The sequence below is a fragment of the Rhinolophus hipposideros genome (assembly GCF_964194185.1).
Source record: "Rhinolophus hipposideros genome assembly, chromosome: 3".
Taxonomy (NCBI): domain Eukaryota; kingdom Metazoa; phylum Chordata; class Mammalia; order Chiroptera; family Rhinolophidae; genus Rhinolophus; species Rhinolophus hipposideros.
In genome coordinates this window covers 53,642,386-53,660,831 of record NC_138049.1, presented here as the reverse complement: position 1 = coordinate 53,660,831, position 18,446 = coordinate 53,642,386, and the positions used below count along the sequence as shown (strand labels likewise).

The 18,446-nt window shown below is 37.0% G+C and overlaps 1 protein-coding gene across 1 annotated transcript in view; it reads right to left on the bottom strand.

The window, feature by feature from the left end:
- Positions 1-1,210: 1,210 nt before the first annotated feature.
- ASCC3 (activating signal cointegrator 1 complex subunit 3) overlaps positions 1,211-18,446 on the bottom strand; it is a 303,631-nt gene continuing 286,395 nt past the window's right edge. The window contains exons 38-42 of the mRNA XM_081040509.1: positions 10,142-10,293; positions 8,326-8,473; positions 4,862-5,071; positions 2,700-2,875; positions 1,211-2,604 (exon numbers count right to left, since the gene is read on the bottom strand). Of these exons, the coding sequence (XP_080896635.1) occupies positions 2,457-2,604; positions 2,700-2,875; positions 4,862-5,071; positions 8,326-8,473; positions 10,142-10,293 (834 nt within the window). The 3' untranslated portion in view covers positions 1,211-2,456. The remainder of the gene's footprint in view (positions 2,605-2,699; positions 2,876-4,861; positions 5,072-8,325; positions 8,474-10,141; positions 10,294-18,446) is intronic.

Here is an 18,446-nt window from a genome sequence, read left to right as displayed (position 1 = left end):
TTTATAGAGGTGAGAAGAACAATGGAGAAAAACAAAACAAGAAAGGGAGATGGGGAGGAGAGGTGGGCTTGCCATTTAAACTAAGATGGTTAGACCTGTGGGTGTCTGGGGGACGAACTGTCCAGACTGAGGGAACAGCAAGAGCAGAGGCCCTGCAAGATGGTCAGCAAGCAGCAGGGCGACCACGGTGCTTGGCATGGAGTGAGCAAGGGCTCTACCCACAAAAGCTAGAACTATGGACTTGCTTTTCACTTCTTTGACCTCTTGTCAGTATTTAGTACCCGTTACCGGCCACAGGCACGGATGCCCGCCCCCTGAAGCTCATGGCTATCTCATGTCTCCACTGATCCTCTGTTCTACCCTCAGAATTTGGCATAATCTTCTCTGGTGCCTTGCCAAGGAATTCCATTGCATACACAGAAGATTTGCAGTCCTTACACTCTAAATTTAAGGTCACTTCAGACTTTTCCATCCTTCTCACTTGTCAATCCTGTTCATGTCTCTGAAAATGCAGACTAACTGGACACCCTCGGTTGGGGTCTACTCAGAGCCTGTTAATGCTGTTCCACCTGGAATGCTCTTCTTTCATGTAACGAATATCTGACTGGCACTTCAATTACTTGGGCTTGATAAAATCCAGAGGAATATGAAATGCCATATGGAATTAATCTATTATGTAGGCACATGTCCTATTACAATGCACACTTAACACTTTGGTTGAGTAATGAGTGAGGATAAAGTTATAGATAAACAGCATTGGTCAGTCACTGGAGTTAAGATAAATATTTCCATCCAGGTATACCTTGCCTTACTAGTGTCTTCTGTAGCTCACTGTGAACTAATCACGTTTAGTTTTAAAATGGATTTTAATTAGGCATACTATTTTTTCCTCTCAAGGATGAATATAACAGAAATTCTTTCTTATTGCTATGCCCTGTGTCACATATCCAAAGAAGGAGATCTCCCACCTCCCCAAACCTGCCTGTTCTCTAACAAAAAAGGAATGATTCTGATAAACATGCAGACTGTGAGACTGTTTCTCCTCAGGTTCCTGTTTGGACGAGTGAATTAAGTGGCAGAGACATGAGTTTCAATTAGGAAATAAATTGCCAAAGAAAAAGCAGGAAGTATTCTTTATATGAAGTAAGCTTCAGGCACCTCATGCCCACTGTACTTAGTATGTTTAAATGAGTTATTTAGATTCAGTTTTGCGAAGTGAAATTTGGTTCCGCCCATTCCACTTTTATTTCTTCTTTTTCTTCCTTTTTTTTTTTTTTTAAGCATGAAAAAGGAGGTACATACCAGCAACAAGTTTCGGTTTTAGAAAAACTTTTAAATTCTAGTATTTGTGTTGGTTACATTGGAAAGTATTTTAAAATAATTCATCACAGGATCAGGAATAACTGAAATTACTTTGCAAAGATAGAATTTCATTCCACTAGTATATATAGTATGTGGACATTGAATTCTAAGAACTTTTTAGGATGAAAAATGTATATTTCAAGGTGGAAATTGTTTGGACATAGAGAAATTTCCATGATCATAAGTGCAAACTTATGTGTAAGGGTTGAAAATTTTCTGTGTTTGCCTCAGACCCATCCTGGAGAACAGAAAGACATGGAATTGTACTACATGGTCTATACATGTAACAGCACGAATTACACTATATTTCTCTTCTTGTGTAAATAAATATATCAGAAAAAAAGGGGAAGTGAAGTTTTGAAGTAGAAGGGAATGAAAAGAAGAACAGAAGAGTAAGTGGTATGATGGAAAAAAAGCAGGAGAGATAATTGAGTCAGCTTGTCTTGAAGTGGCACTCTAAATATTTTATTCCCACTAGTTACAGTATGTACAGTTTCTAAGATCAGTATATTCTGTTTTCTTTTATCATCATTGAGCTCCGTAATGTAATTTTACATCATATATTATTCACATTTATGACTATAAGAAATTCTTGAAATGATTTCTACATGTGGCCAAAGTATAAATTTTGCTAGTAAGAGACATTTTGTACTACCATACAGATGCATTATATATTTTATGCTGCAGGGTTAGAAATCTGTTACAACAGATTCTAACATTGTCATGCCTCAGTGTAGTTTTCCTTAGAAAAAAGGAAGCTAATATTCTTGTAAACAGTACATCGTATGACGTAAAATTTGATTGGTAATTCCTATATATCACCTCGATATACAGACTGAAAGATTTTTCTACATGTGCACTGATTTTTCATACCAGAAAACCCACGAAGACAACATTATAAAAGGCAACATTTGTTAAAAGGCCGCTGCATCTAACTTGTGTTGAAATTGACTGCAGCCACTCTTTATTTCCTGGGTGCCTTGAGGTTAGAAGTTGATTTCACCAAAGCAAACATCAAGTAATTTGACTTTTTCTTGATGCCTGAACAGCCAGACTTCTGAACCACTTCTTTCAAATGAATTGTTTGGGTCAGGTTACTTCCCTTTCAGGTCAGTCAAGGCATCAGAGACTTCCTCGTTGACCTGTGCAGAAATGCTCGCTGGTGTGACGTTGAGATGAATGTCATACTGCTGGTCTAGGCCAAGATAGCAGTCACTCATGAAATACAGTGTGTAGATATACCTACAATACAAAAAGAGAACAAAAATGTAAAAACACCTTTCCAATCACAGTCATACTTCATTCTTTCAGAATTTTGGTGATAAGATTCTGCTTACCTTCCAGGTGCTTCAGGGGTATAAAAAGAGATGGAAACAACCTGACGATTTCGCACATACCCTACTCTTTTCAAAGCAATAAGTTCTCTCTTATCCACTTCGCCTAATATCAAAAACCATCCTTCATCTTTTAATTTCGGAAATCGAGGGGTAACTGCATGGCTGTCTTGCTTTCCCTGTAAACCAGGAAAAAAAAAGACAAAGCATTAATAATCAATCTCTAGACTTTGCATACCACTTGGTTGTAGTTAAAAGGCTACAGTGTCTTACTTGAAGACCATAAATCTACAGAGCTCAGTATATCTATATGGGATGTTTTCAATTTTCTGGTTTGGTGTCTTGGATGTACTATCACTTATCTTTTTTCAAGACCCTTAAAACACTACTTTGTGGCTATAACCACCAGACTATTTTGGCTCAGTTAGAACAGAAAGCTCTGAATCTTGACACCAATATGGTAAATTCTCACACCATTCTTGTACATGATATTAATACCTCATTTGCTGATGAACAAACTGAAATACAACCATGTTAACCAAATCTTCCAAAGCCTTATTCACAAGAAACGGATACTTAGGGGGAAAAAAGTAATCAAGACTAGACACTGGATTTCAAGATAATAAGCACTGTGTCATATAAAGTGCTTCCCCCAACCCAAGAATAAAACTTGAATCAAAAGCACACATTCTAATATGGTAATATTAAAAAGTCCTTTCTCTGAGGAATGGGAAATTACAACCCAAGCAATCAGTAAGATATATTAATCACCAAAATCCAAGATTAGATATCACCATAATGATAGTACTTGAAGTCTTTATTTTAGATGAGTATTACAAAATACAAGATTATTCTAGTGAATCTTTAAGACAACGACTTTATGGCATAAAATGTACTAATAATGACATGTACTAATAATGACATGCTGTCAATCAGATTTCACTCAACGTTCTAGAAGGAGATCTTTCTTTCACTCGAGGCATTTTAAAAGAAAGGACAGAGAGTAATGTATTTTTATAGTATTTAGAAACAAAATTTAGAGTTTTTCTGACACAACTAGGTCTAACTTTTAAGTAGGAATATTAAGTTTAAAGTAATCTTACTTTTTTCCCATGACTTTATCTGTATGATTTTTCCTATTTTTCTGGTAAATTGGGATATATTAATCTAAAAAGGCTCATATTAAAGCCTTTGAAATGCTAGCAGCCAGTCAGATCACACTTACATGGACTGATCATTAGAAATCAAATGAAGTGACACTTTAAGGCATAGTTACTGAAAAAACATTGTAACAATAGAAAGTTCCTGACCGTTTTGTGTGTGAAAACAGAGGGGACAGTACTACCGAACCACGACCTTACTCCTGTGGGCTTATTCTGGATACAGGAAAGCCCCTGACTCCACGGGGCTAAAAGGAAAGCAAATTCCTTCTTATTTCAATTATTATGGCACTAGAACCCAATCCACCCATACGCTATGTAGTAATAGTCTCAGAGGGCCACATAATTAATTTTGATGTCACAGGCAACAGAACAGAGCACAGTAAATTAAAATAAAAACACTGTAAAATGTTGCCCTGTGTGAACACTGTTAAAGCTCTCTCATGTGCATTATAAGGAAGGACGCAGACAAATGTGGCAACGAAGGTGAGAAAAGCTTCTTGTCTTATTCAAATTCATGGAGCTAAGCATACAGCTTTGCTCTCAACTATATCCAGCCCAGTGTGGTTCCTATATAACAAAGTGCTTCTTGGGCAGTGCTTCTCAAACTTAAATGTCTTTAGAAAGTCATTTGTGGTGCTGGGTAAAAGTACACACTTTTCGATCCCTCCCCCTGAGATTCTGATGCAGCCAGGCTGGAGGAGGGCCGAGGACTCTGCACCCCCAAAGGCACTCCAGGAACTTACGCTGGACTGAGGCTATCGGCCATATTTTGAGCACAGTACTCCAGGCAATATATTATTATGTACAGTCGATATTCTGGGGTTGAAAAATGGCACATGAGGAGAACTGACTGATTTCAGAAGACTGGCTTGCTGCTTAAGGCCAGTTGAGAAAGAGGGATTCATGAATGACACGGACGCCTTAGTAATAGAAAAGATATGTGTGGTAGCGCATGCTGGCATCTGGTGTGAAGCATTTGAGAATGGAAAGCAAACACTATACCTTGTGGAACCCAATGTGGGCTCTCTGCAAGCTGACTTGAAGCACATACTCTTGGTCAGCATGCAATTTGATCCATTTGTTGTCATTTCGTTTGTCTGCAGTTAGAGTTGTGATAGAGAGTTCACTGTGTCCTTCTACTGAGTCATCCCACCAGCCTTTAACACTTAGGCCAACATCTATCACTGGCAGGCGAGATAAGAAATTCCATGCCTGAATAAGAAAAGAAAGAAAAGATAATAAAGGAATGGTTAATTTGAAATGCAGGGATCAACTAAGAAATGGTGTACTTAAAAAAAAAGATATCAACCGATTTGAGATTAAGTCTGGATTCAATGCAGTTGTAAAAAATGATACAGAGAGATCCTATGTACCCCATTTCCCCAGTTTCCCCCAATGGGAGCATTTTCCAAAACTCAAGTATAATATTAATACCAGGATATTGACATTGATACAATCCATAGCTCTTGTTCAGCTTTGCCAGTTTTTCTTGTACTTACTTGTGTATAAAAATAGCGTGCTTTTAATCTTTGTAGTTTAAAGTCCTTTTAAAATCAACTAATAAAGAATTAATCGTTATCTAAACTTGTGACCACTTTATACTAAATCCTTCCTAGATATTGAGTGGCTATCAAATATAGTAAAAAATAAGTTTAATAATGTTTGCTGTTGAGCTGGTTTGTTTTAGAGATGCATCTATTCTAACATTTTACGTGATTTCGTAGGTAGAAAGCATTACTTTGGGATATAAAAATAACTTAAAAAATGTGATGCAATTGTTAATGTCAGTGAGTCAGCATCATCCATTGACTACTTACTGTACAAAATGTTTTTTTGGTCCATATTTCAAATTTATTCTGAAAGGAAAATATTTCTATATGTCTGTATATCATAAAGAAACTTATAAGTCTAGGGTTCCTTCTAGAAACAAATATATATTTTTGGCATTATCATATTGAGAATACCAATTAAATGATACATATTAAAGGGGTAGAAAATATTTTACCAATTCTTATTTTTTAAATTGAAAGATATTTGTAAGAAATCAGTATGCAAACAGTAACGGCTCATCACTATTGAATTATTCAAGTCTACAGAAAGGATGTAACAAAATGAGGATGTCCTCAGATAATTGTCAACTTTTTCTATCATTTACAATTATATGGCACTATCACTATCAGTCAAGAAAACTTCTCAATATGTTTGTTGTTTTATAAGTTGTTCCCTTCTAGGTTAGTTTTAAAAGTACATGAATACTTTAGTTTTAGTTTTCCTTTTATTTCTTTAATACATACCATACATGTGCTTATAGGCTTTGATTTCCTATTTAAGACTTTAGTGCTGTTGAGTATACCTAATTGAAATGAAGTAGTCCTAATGAATCAAACTGTGCCCCAAGAATGCAAAAAATGTAAATCCAACGCAAATTTTCAATGCGACTCCAATCCTATAACTTGTCTTGTGAATCTGAAATTATGTCTGTAATAGATCTTGAAATAGTCAAGCCACAGAATGGTCTACACTGTGCAAGGTAACAAATGATGGCCTCTCCCCTGCTAGAGCCAAGTTACTGAGTATAGAAGCTATACCACTTGATGTCCTAAGACTGGCCTGAGTGGAAAAGTGATCAAGAGGACATTTAAATACACCACTTTTGTAAAGCATTTCAACTGGTGCGACAACACAAGTAACATTTACCACATGAAGCAAGCCTTTATGTTTCTTTAGTTGTACCATTAAATTAGTTACCAATATGTTTTCAGTTATTAGCAACTGGTTGGGATTTTACTTTACAAAGCCTCCAAAAGTCATATCTGGCTTATATATACATGCATTCTTTTTGTAGCACTTAATATTATTTTTCATCCTCAGTGTGTTCATATATTTGTTGGGGGTGTGTGTACACACACATGCACATATGTATATAAAACACGAGCTATTTTTACAGAAACTGCTAAGACATTTCAATACCAGCCAAACATATTTATCTGAGGATTAATCTTCATCTATTGAATCAGGCAAGAGCACTGCCATGCATACAATTATTTAATTAGCAGCCAAATCCTCTGCCAGTCAGCAGCCGTTCCAGGCATACTGATGGGGCAGAAGATGCAAATCTCACAGTCGTACTGCTTTTTCTCATTACTACTGCAATTAGCACTTAAATTGATGCTTTAAACATACTAATTTCTGGAATAATTCAGGATTTGTATGTTACCTGGGATCGCCTCACAGCAGAGCCAACACCAGATTGCTCTGCAAATTGAAGCACTTTTGAGCCAAATAACCATCATCATATCAGACTGAGCCAATTTGCATTTGGTTTTAAAGATAACAGAATGGCAATTTATGCAAATAAATTAAGTAAGTTTACTTCTGAGTTCTCCCTGAACTAATTATAACAATGTTCTAATTTTTCATCACATCTTAAAACTTGGCTTGAAATCAACATACGCTATGTTAGAAATTTGTTGTTGCTAACGGAAGCCTTGTTTTGAATTAAATATATTGTTTTTATTCATAATTTTGATGGTAATTTAGTTAGAAAGGTAGGCACTTATTATGAATATTTAAATAGTTTTTAGTGCCAATTTTGGGTTCAACAGAAATTGAACAATCAGACTTTAATGCCTGTTACACTTTTTCCAAGTCTTGCTCAAAAATAAGTTACACTGGATAAAAAATGACATGGTTTAGAAGTTTCTTTGTTTTAATACCTGCATTTGCAAGTCAGAGTGTTAATTATGTTACAAATCCTGAATGTTTACTTTGACATGTTTAGAGTAAAATTGCTTAATACTTAAAAGTCTAGATAGGCCAAATATTTCTGGCATCATTCATTCATATTTTTGGCCTTTCCAAAAATGGTTTGGAGAGATGACCTATGTGCCTTTCACAGCACATATTTAGCTTTTTATCTAAGTTATAGTGTATACAAATGAGGAGTTTATTTGAAGGAATAATTTAGAATCTAGGTACAATAAACTGATTAAAATAAGGGTGGGGGCATAAAAATGTAACTGAGGAAACTGGATGAAAATATACTCAAGTGTTAAAAAAAGAAAAACTATTCTGAAGGGCTGAGAAGAGCTCCTGGGTAAGACAGCTTAGGGACGGACAAGGTATTGTAGACCTCTGTCAGCAGCTCCTGAAACAGCTTCTAATAAGGACAATGCTACTCCTAATTATTGTTACTGTCATTATTTTTCATATCATTTATTGAACTCTTATTCTATACCAGGAACTACATACAGCAGCTTACATAATAATATCCTGCTTAATTTTCACAAGAACTTCATGAGACAGGCATGATATTTTCATTTTCAGAATCATGATTAGGAAGTGGTAGACAGATTTAAATCCTGGTGAGACTGACTCCAATAACCAATGCTATAAGTTAGAAAACGGCTGGTATAAATTCCCAGACAGAGTAAGGGAGCTTAAAAACATGGAAGGCATGGCATTACCTGCTTCATTTTCTCAGCCGGTATCTCATTTTCCATCATGGAGCTGAACACGTGGTCTTTCCCTCCACAGGCAAGGATCAATTCAGGAAGGCACTCAATGAAACCGTGGCACCTGGCACGTAGGCCCTTTAGACCTGGGCTCCATTTCCTAAAAAATAACATTAATACCAATCAAATACTTCTTTCACAGCACAAATGAGATTTTCAGACAATGATGGTTTATAAAATTAGAACAATTTTTTAAAATTAAGATTAATGTAAATTTTTTAAAGGCCATTGTTAACATTCAAAATCAGCCAGCATTGTCTAAGGTATCAATCCAAGGCAGTAGTAGTACTATCACTGCATACAATGTGCAAATCATGTGAGCTCAGTAAATGCTTAGGGTTCACAGACAGTGGGGAAGGCACTCATGTGCTCTAATGCTTCCACGTGGATAAAACACTGAACTGGAGCCCTGACATGTTTTTATTGGACGCAGCCAAACGACTCTAACATAATTACTTGAATAAAGTTCTTATTGTAAGTTGTGGGGAATTACACAATGTACAATTAAAAGTACATTTTGGCAATCTTTGAGATTGTGCCAGATCCCCAGGAACGTAGGCCACCTAAATCTTACTCTCTATTTGCTGTTCATATGGCAAAAAGAAACCTATAATTAAAATTATACTTTTCAGAGTAAAGGTAAAGAATTGGATCAAATCTCCTAGGCTCCAGCAGCTTCTATAGGAGACCTGGGTGTTGTGTGGGGTAGTACCTGTATGTCCCTGTTTTACTGTTGCAACCCAATGCCCATAACTCTTAGTACCGTATTGGGAGGTTTCCTGAAACTGAGCTGCAGACATATGAAGTCTCTGCTTTCGCCCTCATGCCACCTGCTGCTGGTTTGGCTCACTCTCTGAATGTGCCTTTTGGGTTCTAGGGATATCCCATGGCGGGGACTCAGCACCATGGAACCAACTGCCCTAGAACCTACTTGAGACAAATTGAGGGAGCTTCCTGAGGAGACCCCATGCGTGTTTGAGATTCTGGGCAGCGTTTGTATCTAGATGCCTAAATTGACTGCCACGTCTAGTGCAGCTGACAAGAGTAGTGGGTGAATGACAGCAGCCTGCAGCCAGACTGTTTTGCTTGTCGACAAGACTGGGAACCAACATTTTGGCTGCGAAGTGACTCTCAACTGGTGTGAAACACTGGTGTGAAAGAAATATTTTCATTTAAACACTGCCAATCTTGCTTGTACTATGTACTGTTCTTTTCCTTGCTAAAATAGTTGCAGTCATGTACATGGGACCTAAGGGTTAAATAACTTGATGACAATATAAACTCATCTTTTAAGCACAGATTACAGCTTGAGCTGCTAGTATATAGAATTACGCAGTCATAGACATTTTGCAGATGCGCATTTTACTTTGACAATGGATTTCAGATCCCTCAAATCCATTATGCAATAAGAGAAATTGGTAATTCATTTTGCTTTACATCACAAAGCACTTTAGCATCTTTTCAAAAGAAGATTGATATTGTGGAAGAATAAGTCCAGTTAAAATAGCAATGTATCCAATGTTGCAAGTGGAGAACAATTTAATGGAAGGTTCAAATGAACTGTGCTTCAGCTTGGGACAGATGATCAAATTCCAAGTGAGAATGTTACAACACTAGGCCATGTCTCCCTCTGGGAAATGGGCATTTTTACGGTTAAAAAAAGAAAAATCAATATTCTTTGGACAGCCTGAAAATCAAGTGACCACACGTAAAAAAAATAATTTTTTGAAATTTAAAAACCAATTACATTGAAAATTAAAACAATTACCTGAAAATATGAAGATGATGGTGCTCTATGTTTGGTATTGTAAGAAGAGAAGAGTCTTTTAACCACCGACCCTGGATTACCATCTGAACCAGGTTGGTGATATTCAGGGCGGTCACCAACCAGCCCTGATTTGCAGCCACATCCAGCATTGCCTGAACAGGGAAAATGCACAAGTTATAAGAATACCATGGCACTTGCTCTCTCCACTGGGGACCCTGATGTCTGCTTTAACAAAGGAACAAAACACAAAACCAAGCACTGTACCTTTAAATTACTATTAACTAAAATAGAAACCAGAAAATAAACTACAATTGGATTGGAGGGAACACACAATCTCCGTAGCATTTGCGGCACAGTACTTCCTACAAAGTGGCAAATATTTAACTTTTTTTAGAGCAGCAAGATAGCCAGATAATACTAGTACCCAATATTAAAACAAAGAGAAAAACTCAGTGTACTTTGAGAGCAAACACCTACATAATTCACTGTATCAAGAGCTTTAGCAGCCGCATTTAAAGAGTAAATCTCAGGTAGTCTTCTCCAGATTTAAAATCAATACTAGTAAGGCGATAGGTCTCCTTGCCAAAAGTTTATTTTTCCCAAAGAGAAGGCTAAAGACAGAGCCTTGGTTTTCAACAAAAACAATACGCCACACACTAGCTAAGGGGGTATTTTCCAGTGATGCATGTGGAATGATGAGAAGCTATTCGTGTTAGTCTATACATTTAATCTAATGTTTTATGGACAAACAAATGCTGCATTTGCTTAAGGCAAAACTAAACAGTGAAATCTTATTTAAACAAAGGAGAAGTTTACACAGGCAAAGCTATTTCAATTAAATTAGATTCTGGAGAATGCTGACTTAAAGACACATAAGTTAAGATGATCTGAGGCAGTTCCTTCATTACAGTTTTACAAGAGTCCTCTCTTGTTTTGGGAAATGAAAAGATGAAGGTAAGAGAAATGAGATGTACCTCGTAAACGCTTAAAACGATACTTTCATACTAAATGTCTCACCAATAGTAAAATATTTTTAAAATGTACAAAATCTATTAGAAATTTTTAGAAATAATTTTTAAGATATATTATTTCAGTAAAATTATTTTGCCACATTACTTAGTACTATTGAGGCAGACGCATTTTCCTTCTAAGTTTTGAATTTTCTATTCTGTGTTCTTTACTTTACAAAAAGTAAAATAGTTTTAAAAGCATCTGGCTAAACCAATCTGTAGTCTTTTCATATACGTTACAGGGAAGTTAGGTCAATGTTTCTGGGTAGGATGGTTATTAAATGTGATGGAAGGGTAAGAATGGTCTTTAGAACCTGTGAGGCTACTAATTACACATTGTAAAGCCTGAGTGTTGGTACAAACAGATATATTTATATGTACGTATATGTGTGTATGTCACTATGTACACAGGTAGAAATGTACATGTTTATAAATCCAGGGCAAATCCACTTCTAGTCTTTCTATTTTACTGCAGAGCTGATTAAAACACTTTGCCATTCTTTGAAGTGCATGAGACAAGCAGGTCACGACCAACACTCGGATAAAAAAACAAAAAGTATTAGTTCACAAGTCACAATTCCTGAGTTCTGTAAGGGAAAAGGAAAAGAGAAATGAATAATTATATCTAATCCAGTATCATGATGATGTTAGAAGTTGTAATGTGGAGTAACTATGGTGATTTTACTTGTGATTTTACATTACAACTCAAGTGGAAATAAATTCCAGACCGAAAGCTCACATACTAGAAGAGTTGGATGGATGAACCATATGTTTTTAACTTTGAAGTTTTCATGATGAAGTTGAAAGATTTCATAAAATTTATGAGACTGCCCCACAATTTTTCATTGTATGCTCCAGATGTGAAAATGTAAAAAATCATGCAAAATGATTGCTTACATGAAGTAAATGAAAAGCCATATCATGAATTGAAAACTATTATTTATCTTGTTTTAATTTAGGGAAAAGGCAGGTTGGGGAGGTCAAGAACCTGGGATGACAAAAGGTCTCATAACTACTCAAATGTGCCCAGTGCTGCTCCGTGCCTCTGCCGGATCACGCCCTGTGGGTCCTGTTTTCTTCGCTCCCCTCCCCCATAGCACCCCTCCCCCATGTCACTGACAGTGCAGACCCTCACCAACTCTCACCTGGAATATTATAAATACCCCTTTATTCTCATTCTCATCTAATTTTTCTTCAATCCATATTTTATATTGTTACCAAAGTAAATTTTTACAGAAGTAAAACTGATCGTTATTCCTCTGCTTAAATTTCTTCAGTGACATCACAGTGTGCAGAGAACAAGAGCTAACACTTCTCTGCGTGACAGTCAGTGCCCTGTGATCTATCTGTTCCTGGTACATCACTCTCGCCCCTTCCTGCAGCACTACTAAATTACTGCGATTTCCCCACTTTTGTCCTTGCTCTTACTTAACGTTCTCTTTTTACAAATACTGCTCCCTCTACCTAGACTACCTGGGAAATTCCTATTCATTCTTCAAGTCTGGCTCAAATGCTACTTCTTACTGTGAAGTCTGCCTGATTCTTCCAGATGGATTGTAGGTACTTCTTTTCCTAAGCAGCTTCTGTTCTTGACGCATGCCAGTGTTATGCTATTGAGATTCTCTGTTTACACATTTGCCCTTTAAACTATAGACTCCTTGACAGCAAGAACCTGGAAGCATTCTTTGTCACACTAGCCCTAACACAGTGCACTCAAAAACTACTCATTTTATTAAAGAATATTAGTAAAAATCCAATTACAACAATTATAACAACATTCTGCCTAAGTTACTGTACATCTGCCAAAGGCAGTACAATATAGGAAAAAATTACAAGCTCTGATGTCAGAAAGACACAGGTATGAACCCTGATTTTATCCCACTTATTATGTGTAAATTGTGGGAAATCACCTAACCCTACTATGCCAGATTTCTTATTTTTAGAAGGTGTATTATACCTCCTTATAGGGGTGCTACGAGGGTAAAGGAAGATAAGGTACTATGTGAGGTATCTAATATACTACCTATAATACAGATCTCAATAAACAGGTGACTATTTTTAAAGTTCTTCTATCATGAGATGAAAAGAACGCCCTAACAATCCATTATTTCCAACAGGGACTTTGTTTGGGCCTTTGGGTGCTGATTTCTGCACGAAGTACTACAGGGCTTTGAGGGCAGGGCATGCAAGGTTGGGGGCAGAGGAACAGAACAAACAGTTCATCAGGAGAAGTGTGCAATTACAAGGGGACAAGGCCAAAGACAGATCTTATAGCTCAGGGCAAATGGGAGGATGTGGAATTGATTCTCAGTTTGAGTGGGTAAGCTCACGTGACTGCTCAGAGGTACACACCTGAAGGGGCTATGGTGAAGGGATGGTCCAGGTAATTGGGCTTGAGGGTTCTGACAGCTCGTACTGACATACTTCTGCATGGCTGAGCCTGGGGTGGAATCCTTGTGTCTCACTATCTTTTATAGCAGTCTTCCTGGTAGATAAGGACTGAGGTACATGCTCCTTCCTAGAGTGGGGATAGCTTTAGGAACAGCTAGAGATCATGGCTCAGTTCCCCAAGGCATCTCAAAGTCCTTTGCAGAGATCTAACACTCCACAACAAAAGGTTGTTTTAGTACATTCAGGAGAAATAACTCTGGACATTCTTTATCAGTTTAGCATTAACATTCGGCAAATATTCAATCCCCCTTTACCTCTTATCCACTTTCTACTTGGCATGCTATCTACCAAGCAAAGCTAGGATGATTGTAAATACAGGGGAAAAACGGATGGGGACTGACTCCGTGTATGAGACTTTCTCCTACTAAGTAGGAATCAATTTTAATTGATTGTTAATTCAGAATTCATTGTCATGTCCAACTGCGACAGAATGGAAATATGATTTACAGTACTGTATTCATTTATAAAATTACACTACAATTAAAACCTTATGATTAACACAAACTGTGGGGCTGTCATTATTTATAGGAGAGCAGGTAATGAGTTTGGTTTTGCAGACATGTTAACTGAGGTGCCACTACGAAGCCAAGTGAGATGTCCAGGTAAAAAGGAGCCCTGGAGAGAGAGTATGGGCTAGGGGTGCAAACTTAGAAATCCTGGGCACATAGTAGGCAGCCGAAAAAGGTAAAACGAGCAGTTTGAGAGCAGAGGTGAGGATTGCAGAATGGAGGTTACCTGGAGATGAGATCTGGAAAGGCAGAAAAGGTTAAAGGGGTGAGGGCATCTAAGGTACTCTCAGGGCACTACTGAAATAATCATGATTAGTCATTCGTTAAGCGTGTACTATTTGTCAAACACTCTATTTTATGGAAGTCATTCAATTTAATTTCATTTTACAGATGAAGACACTGTGGCTCAAAGAGGTGAAACAACAACAACAACAACAACAACAACAACAAATGCCTGCGTAAGGCTACACAGCTCTGGTAAGAGGGTATATATCTGGGATTAAAATCCTGGGGAGCCAGATTCCAAAGTGCTTGCTTTTAACCAGTATAGGATACTGCCTATAAAGTTCAGGAAGTGAGGAAGGTGGTGTGGGATTTCAGTGGGGTACTGTATTAGCACATGAATGTGCTACTAGATAAGATGGAACTTGGAGAAGCTCTCTTGACAAGACAATACTTAAGGCAAACGGTAAGTTTAGATAAAGAATGAACAGACCTATAACTCATGAACACTTGATACTGGTTTGAGGATGGTGTGGTATATGAATAAAAGAGACTTAGCCTGACAGCTTAGAGTGCTGTGTCTTTCAATTAGTTGTAAGACCTTAGGCAAATCACTTAAGCACCGATATTCATTTTTCTCATCTGAAAAATCAAGGTGTTTGATGAGGCTGCATCTATCTTCTATAAGCTTTAATTTTTTACCAATAAAATAATAAGACACTCATACTATATTGTTACTTATTTTTAAAAAGTTCACTTTCCGTCTTTCCAGGTGAACTGTAGTATCCTTGAACTCAGAGGCAGGAAAACCTAAGTCAGGGGCAGCATATACTGAGCACAGAATGAGCTGCAGAGAGAAAAGAGCCACTTCTATCAGCGGAAGATGAAGTTTCTGCTATTGGGGTGTGTGGGCAAGACCTCACAGAAAGGAGAGGCTTCAGCTAGTTGATGAAGACCTCATACACCCAGGGTCATGAAAGGGAGGAAGGAAGGGAGGGAGGGAAGGAGAGATGGAGAGGGAGAGAGAGAGAGACAGAGAGAGAAAGAAGCTTTGAGGTGAAGAGAACAGACATTGACAGCACTCAGGGTACAGGTTCTCAATTATCTCTAAGTTGGAGGTAACGTCTCTTGCTGGGAGAAGGTAGTGTAAAGGAGCAGGAAGAGATTTGAAATAAGTGCTGGGGACAATTAATGATGTGAATAAAAACTAGCGCAGCAGTGAGTTACAACAGCATGATTTTGAAACAATAATCATAGAAATGATTAGAAACAATTAGAAATTATAGAAACAACTAGCAATGTTTTGTGATTGTTTCCAGCCATAACGATTATGATTAATTTGTGTGCGAAAGCAGAAAATTCAGAGGTTGGTGGTTACGAAGAGGGGTGAGAAATTAAAGGTTACTAGTGATATACTGTTGAAAAGGACAACTCTAGGGACAATGCTTTTTGGGAGGCAAGTGAAGCCATAGGGGCCTGAGCTGATGGGTGAGGAGAAGGGTGAGAGATGCCAGGTTTAATGAATCACAGAAATGTTCAGTTACGCTAATTGGTAAAGATGCTGTGGCCAGAGAGCAGAGTCAGAGGTTGATACCATGAAGGTGGTGGCAAAAGTGGTTGAATATAGTAATTATTAGAGTGGAAGAGTTTGGAATGCATACAATTATGATGTAGAAAAAGGGGTATGTTGAAGCCACTGTGTTGAATGAAAGAGCTGGGATGAAGCTAAAGACCATAAACTGGTGTCTGAGTGAGTGGGGAAAGAGATCTAGAATTCGGAACATAGTTGAGAAAGGAATCGTACAGACATTGACGGTAAAACATAACATTGATAAAAGCAGCAGGAATCTGAGAAGAAAGAAAGATGAGGTTGGAGAGACCTGAGGAGGCAGACTGGCATTACTGGAGAAATAAGAAGATTTGGCCAGCTCAGGAGTTTCAGAGCGAATGTAGAAATGGGGTTGTGTGTGTCTGCCTGTGTCTGACTGAGGCAAGAGAGGGAAGGAGTGAGGAAGAAGAGAGAGATGGATGAGGAGAGAGGAAAGGCAAAACACAAAGAGAGGCACAAATATTATACCCATCATCTTCACATGGAATTCATGGAGAACTCAAGAACTTCTCAAGTACTTGGCTTTATTCAAAGGTAAAACAACAATAATCACCCTCCCCGCCACCACCTCACCCTCACACACAAAAAGAATTAGAGATTAGAAAATGCACACTCTCTGGAAGGAAATTTTTTAGGCTCTAAGGATCCTGAAGCCAAAGCTGTGCTTTATAACTTGACTAGATCTCATGTCCTCAACACTTATTTTGAATCAGTTTCAAGAATTTCCTAAGCACAGTAGGCTTGGTCTTAGCATTTAAATTCAACCACATTTTCATATTGGTGTGAGTGTTTCTGCAAAGGACAGATTTATCCAAATCTACAGATTTCTTTTTCTTATTTTCTGCTACTTTATATTATATCTAAAAACGCAAGCTTGACAGCATATCTCTCTGTATTTTATGTCAAATTTCATTCCATTACTGTGAAAGTGAATTATATAGTTAAAGTGAAACTATATAGATGCTGTGCATACATGATGTGACGAAAATATTTGGATAGCAGTGCACAGATTATAAAAATTATCCCATAAATAATAGCTCTCATTTAATCATAAAAAAACAAGTATGAGGCAGTCATTAGTACTATTCCCTTTTCACAGATGGAGAAACTGAGGATCACAGAAGTTCAGTGACTGTACAGTCACAATGGTAAAAGATGATAAAGTTAAGACACGATCTTGGTTTTCTATTATAATTTCATATCTGTGCTCATTACACTATATTCTACTATCTCCAAAAGATTTACATATATCCTATCTTGTTTCAAGAAAAATTTAAGGTTTACATCTGTCTTCTTTCCCTACATAACAGAAAAAATAAAGCTCCAGACAAAATTACTATATATTACTATATATATATTTAATTGATTACCGTCTCTGAAAAAATTTTGTCAACACAATTGTTGAAAATCTAAAAAATTTGATTTTTAGATCTACATCTTAATATTTGATATACAGCCATTAAATATCTTTCAAACACAATTAAATTCTGGATTTAAATAATCCAGGGGTAAAACAGGAAGTCTGAGCACTGTGACCACCAAATGAAATCAACTTCATTGCAGGGAAATAGAATTGCTGACTTAGATGACTAAAAGAAAAACTATGACATTCAATGTACATCAAAAGGTATGTTATCAGATGGATAAGATGTAGCTCTAAGGTGAATTATTAAAAGTGTTCTAAACTTAAGTGTGAATGACGATGCAATGTACAATGTGGGGAATATAGTCAATAATATTGTAATAACTTGGTCGGTGTCAGAAAGTTACTATTATAGAATTGTGGTGATCACTTCCTAAGGTATATAGATGTTGAGTTAACTATGTTGTACACCTGAAACTAATATATGACAACTATACTTTAACAAAAAAACAAAAACAAGAACAAAAAAACCCCACCAAAATAAAAAGTCTGTGAATTTTGTCCTCGGTGTCTTCGAGACTCTGTGGCTGCAAAGTCTACATATGGAGGGGTACAAGTGGTGTTCTAGCCTCTCTACCCCTCTTGGCATTCTGATGACTTGGACCCTCTCTTCTTTCTCCTTTCATTCTTTCTCCTTCTCAAGGAACCTTTTCAACTTTTCCTCACATCTCCTGATAGTCATCCTCATGACACCCTAGTGACCGTGTGGGGATTACAACAACCACGTGAAAATAATGAAAATAAGATAATGATAAAGGTTGAAATGGCTAGATAATGTTCTTACTTCTGTTCAAATTAAATTACATATAGATAAATACACCATCAAGAGTTTAAGAGACAGATTTACTTACTCCAAAATTAGAAAAAAAAAGTTCATTAACTTGTAAAATCTAAGTTGTTATTTATGGAGTGTCATGAGAGTGCAAAATACTATGGAAAGATCATCAAAAACAACGCAAGTCTGAGAAATTCACAGCCAAGAGGAGCCTAAAGAGACATAATAATTAAATATAATGTGGTTTCTTCCACAAGATGGCCTCAGGGTTTTTTTGAAAATTAATTTGGGGAAGGTATTCAATAA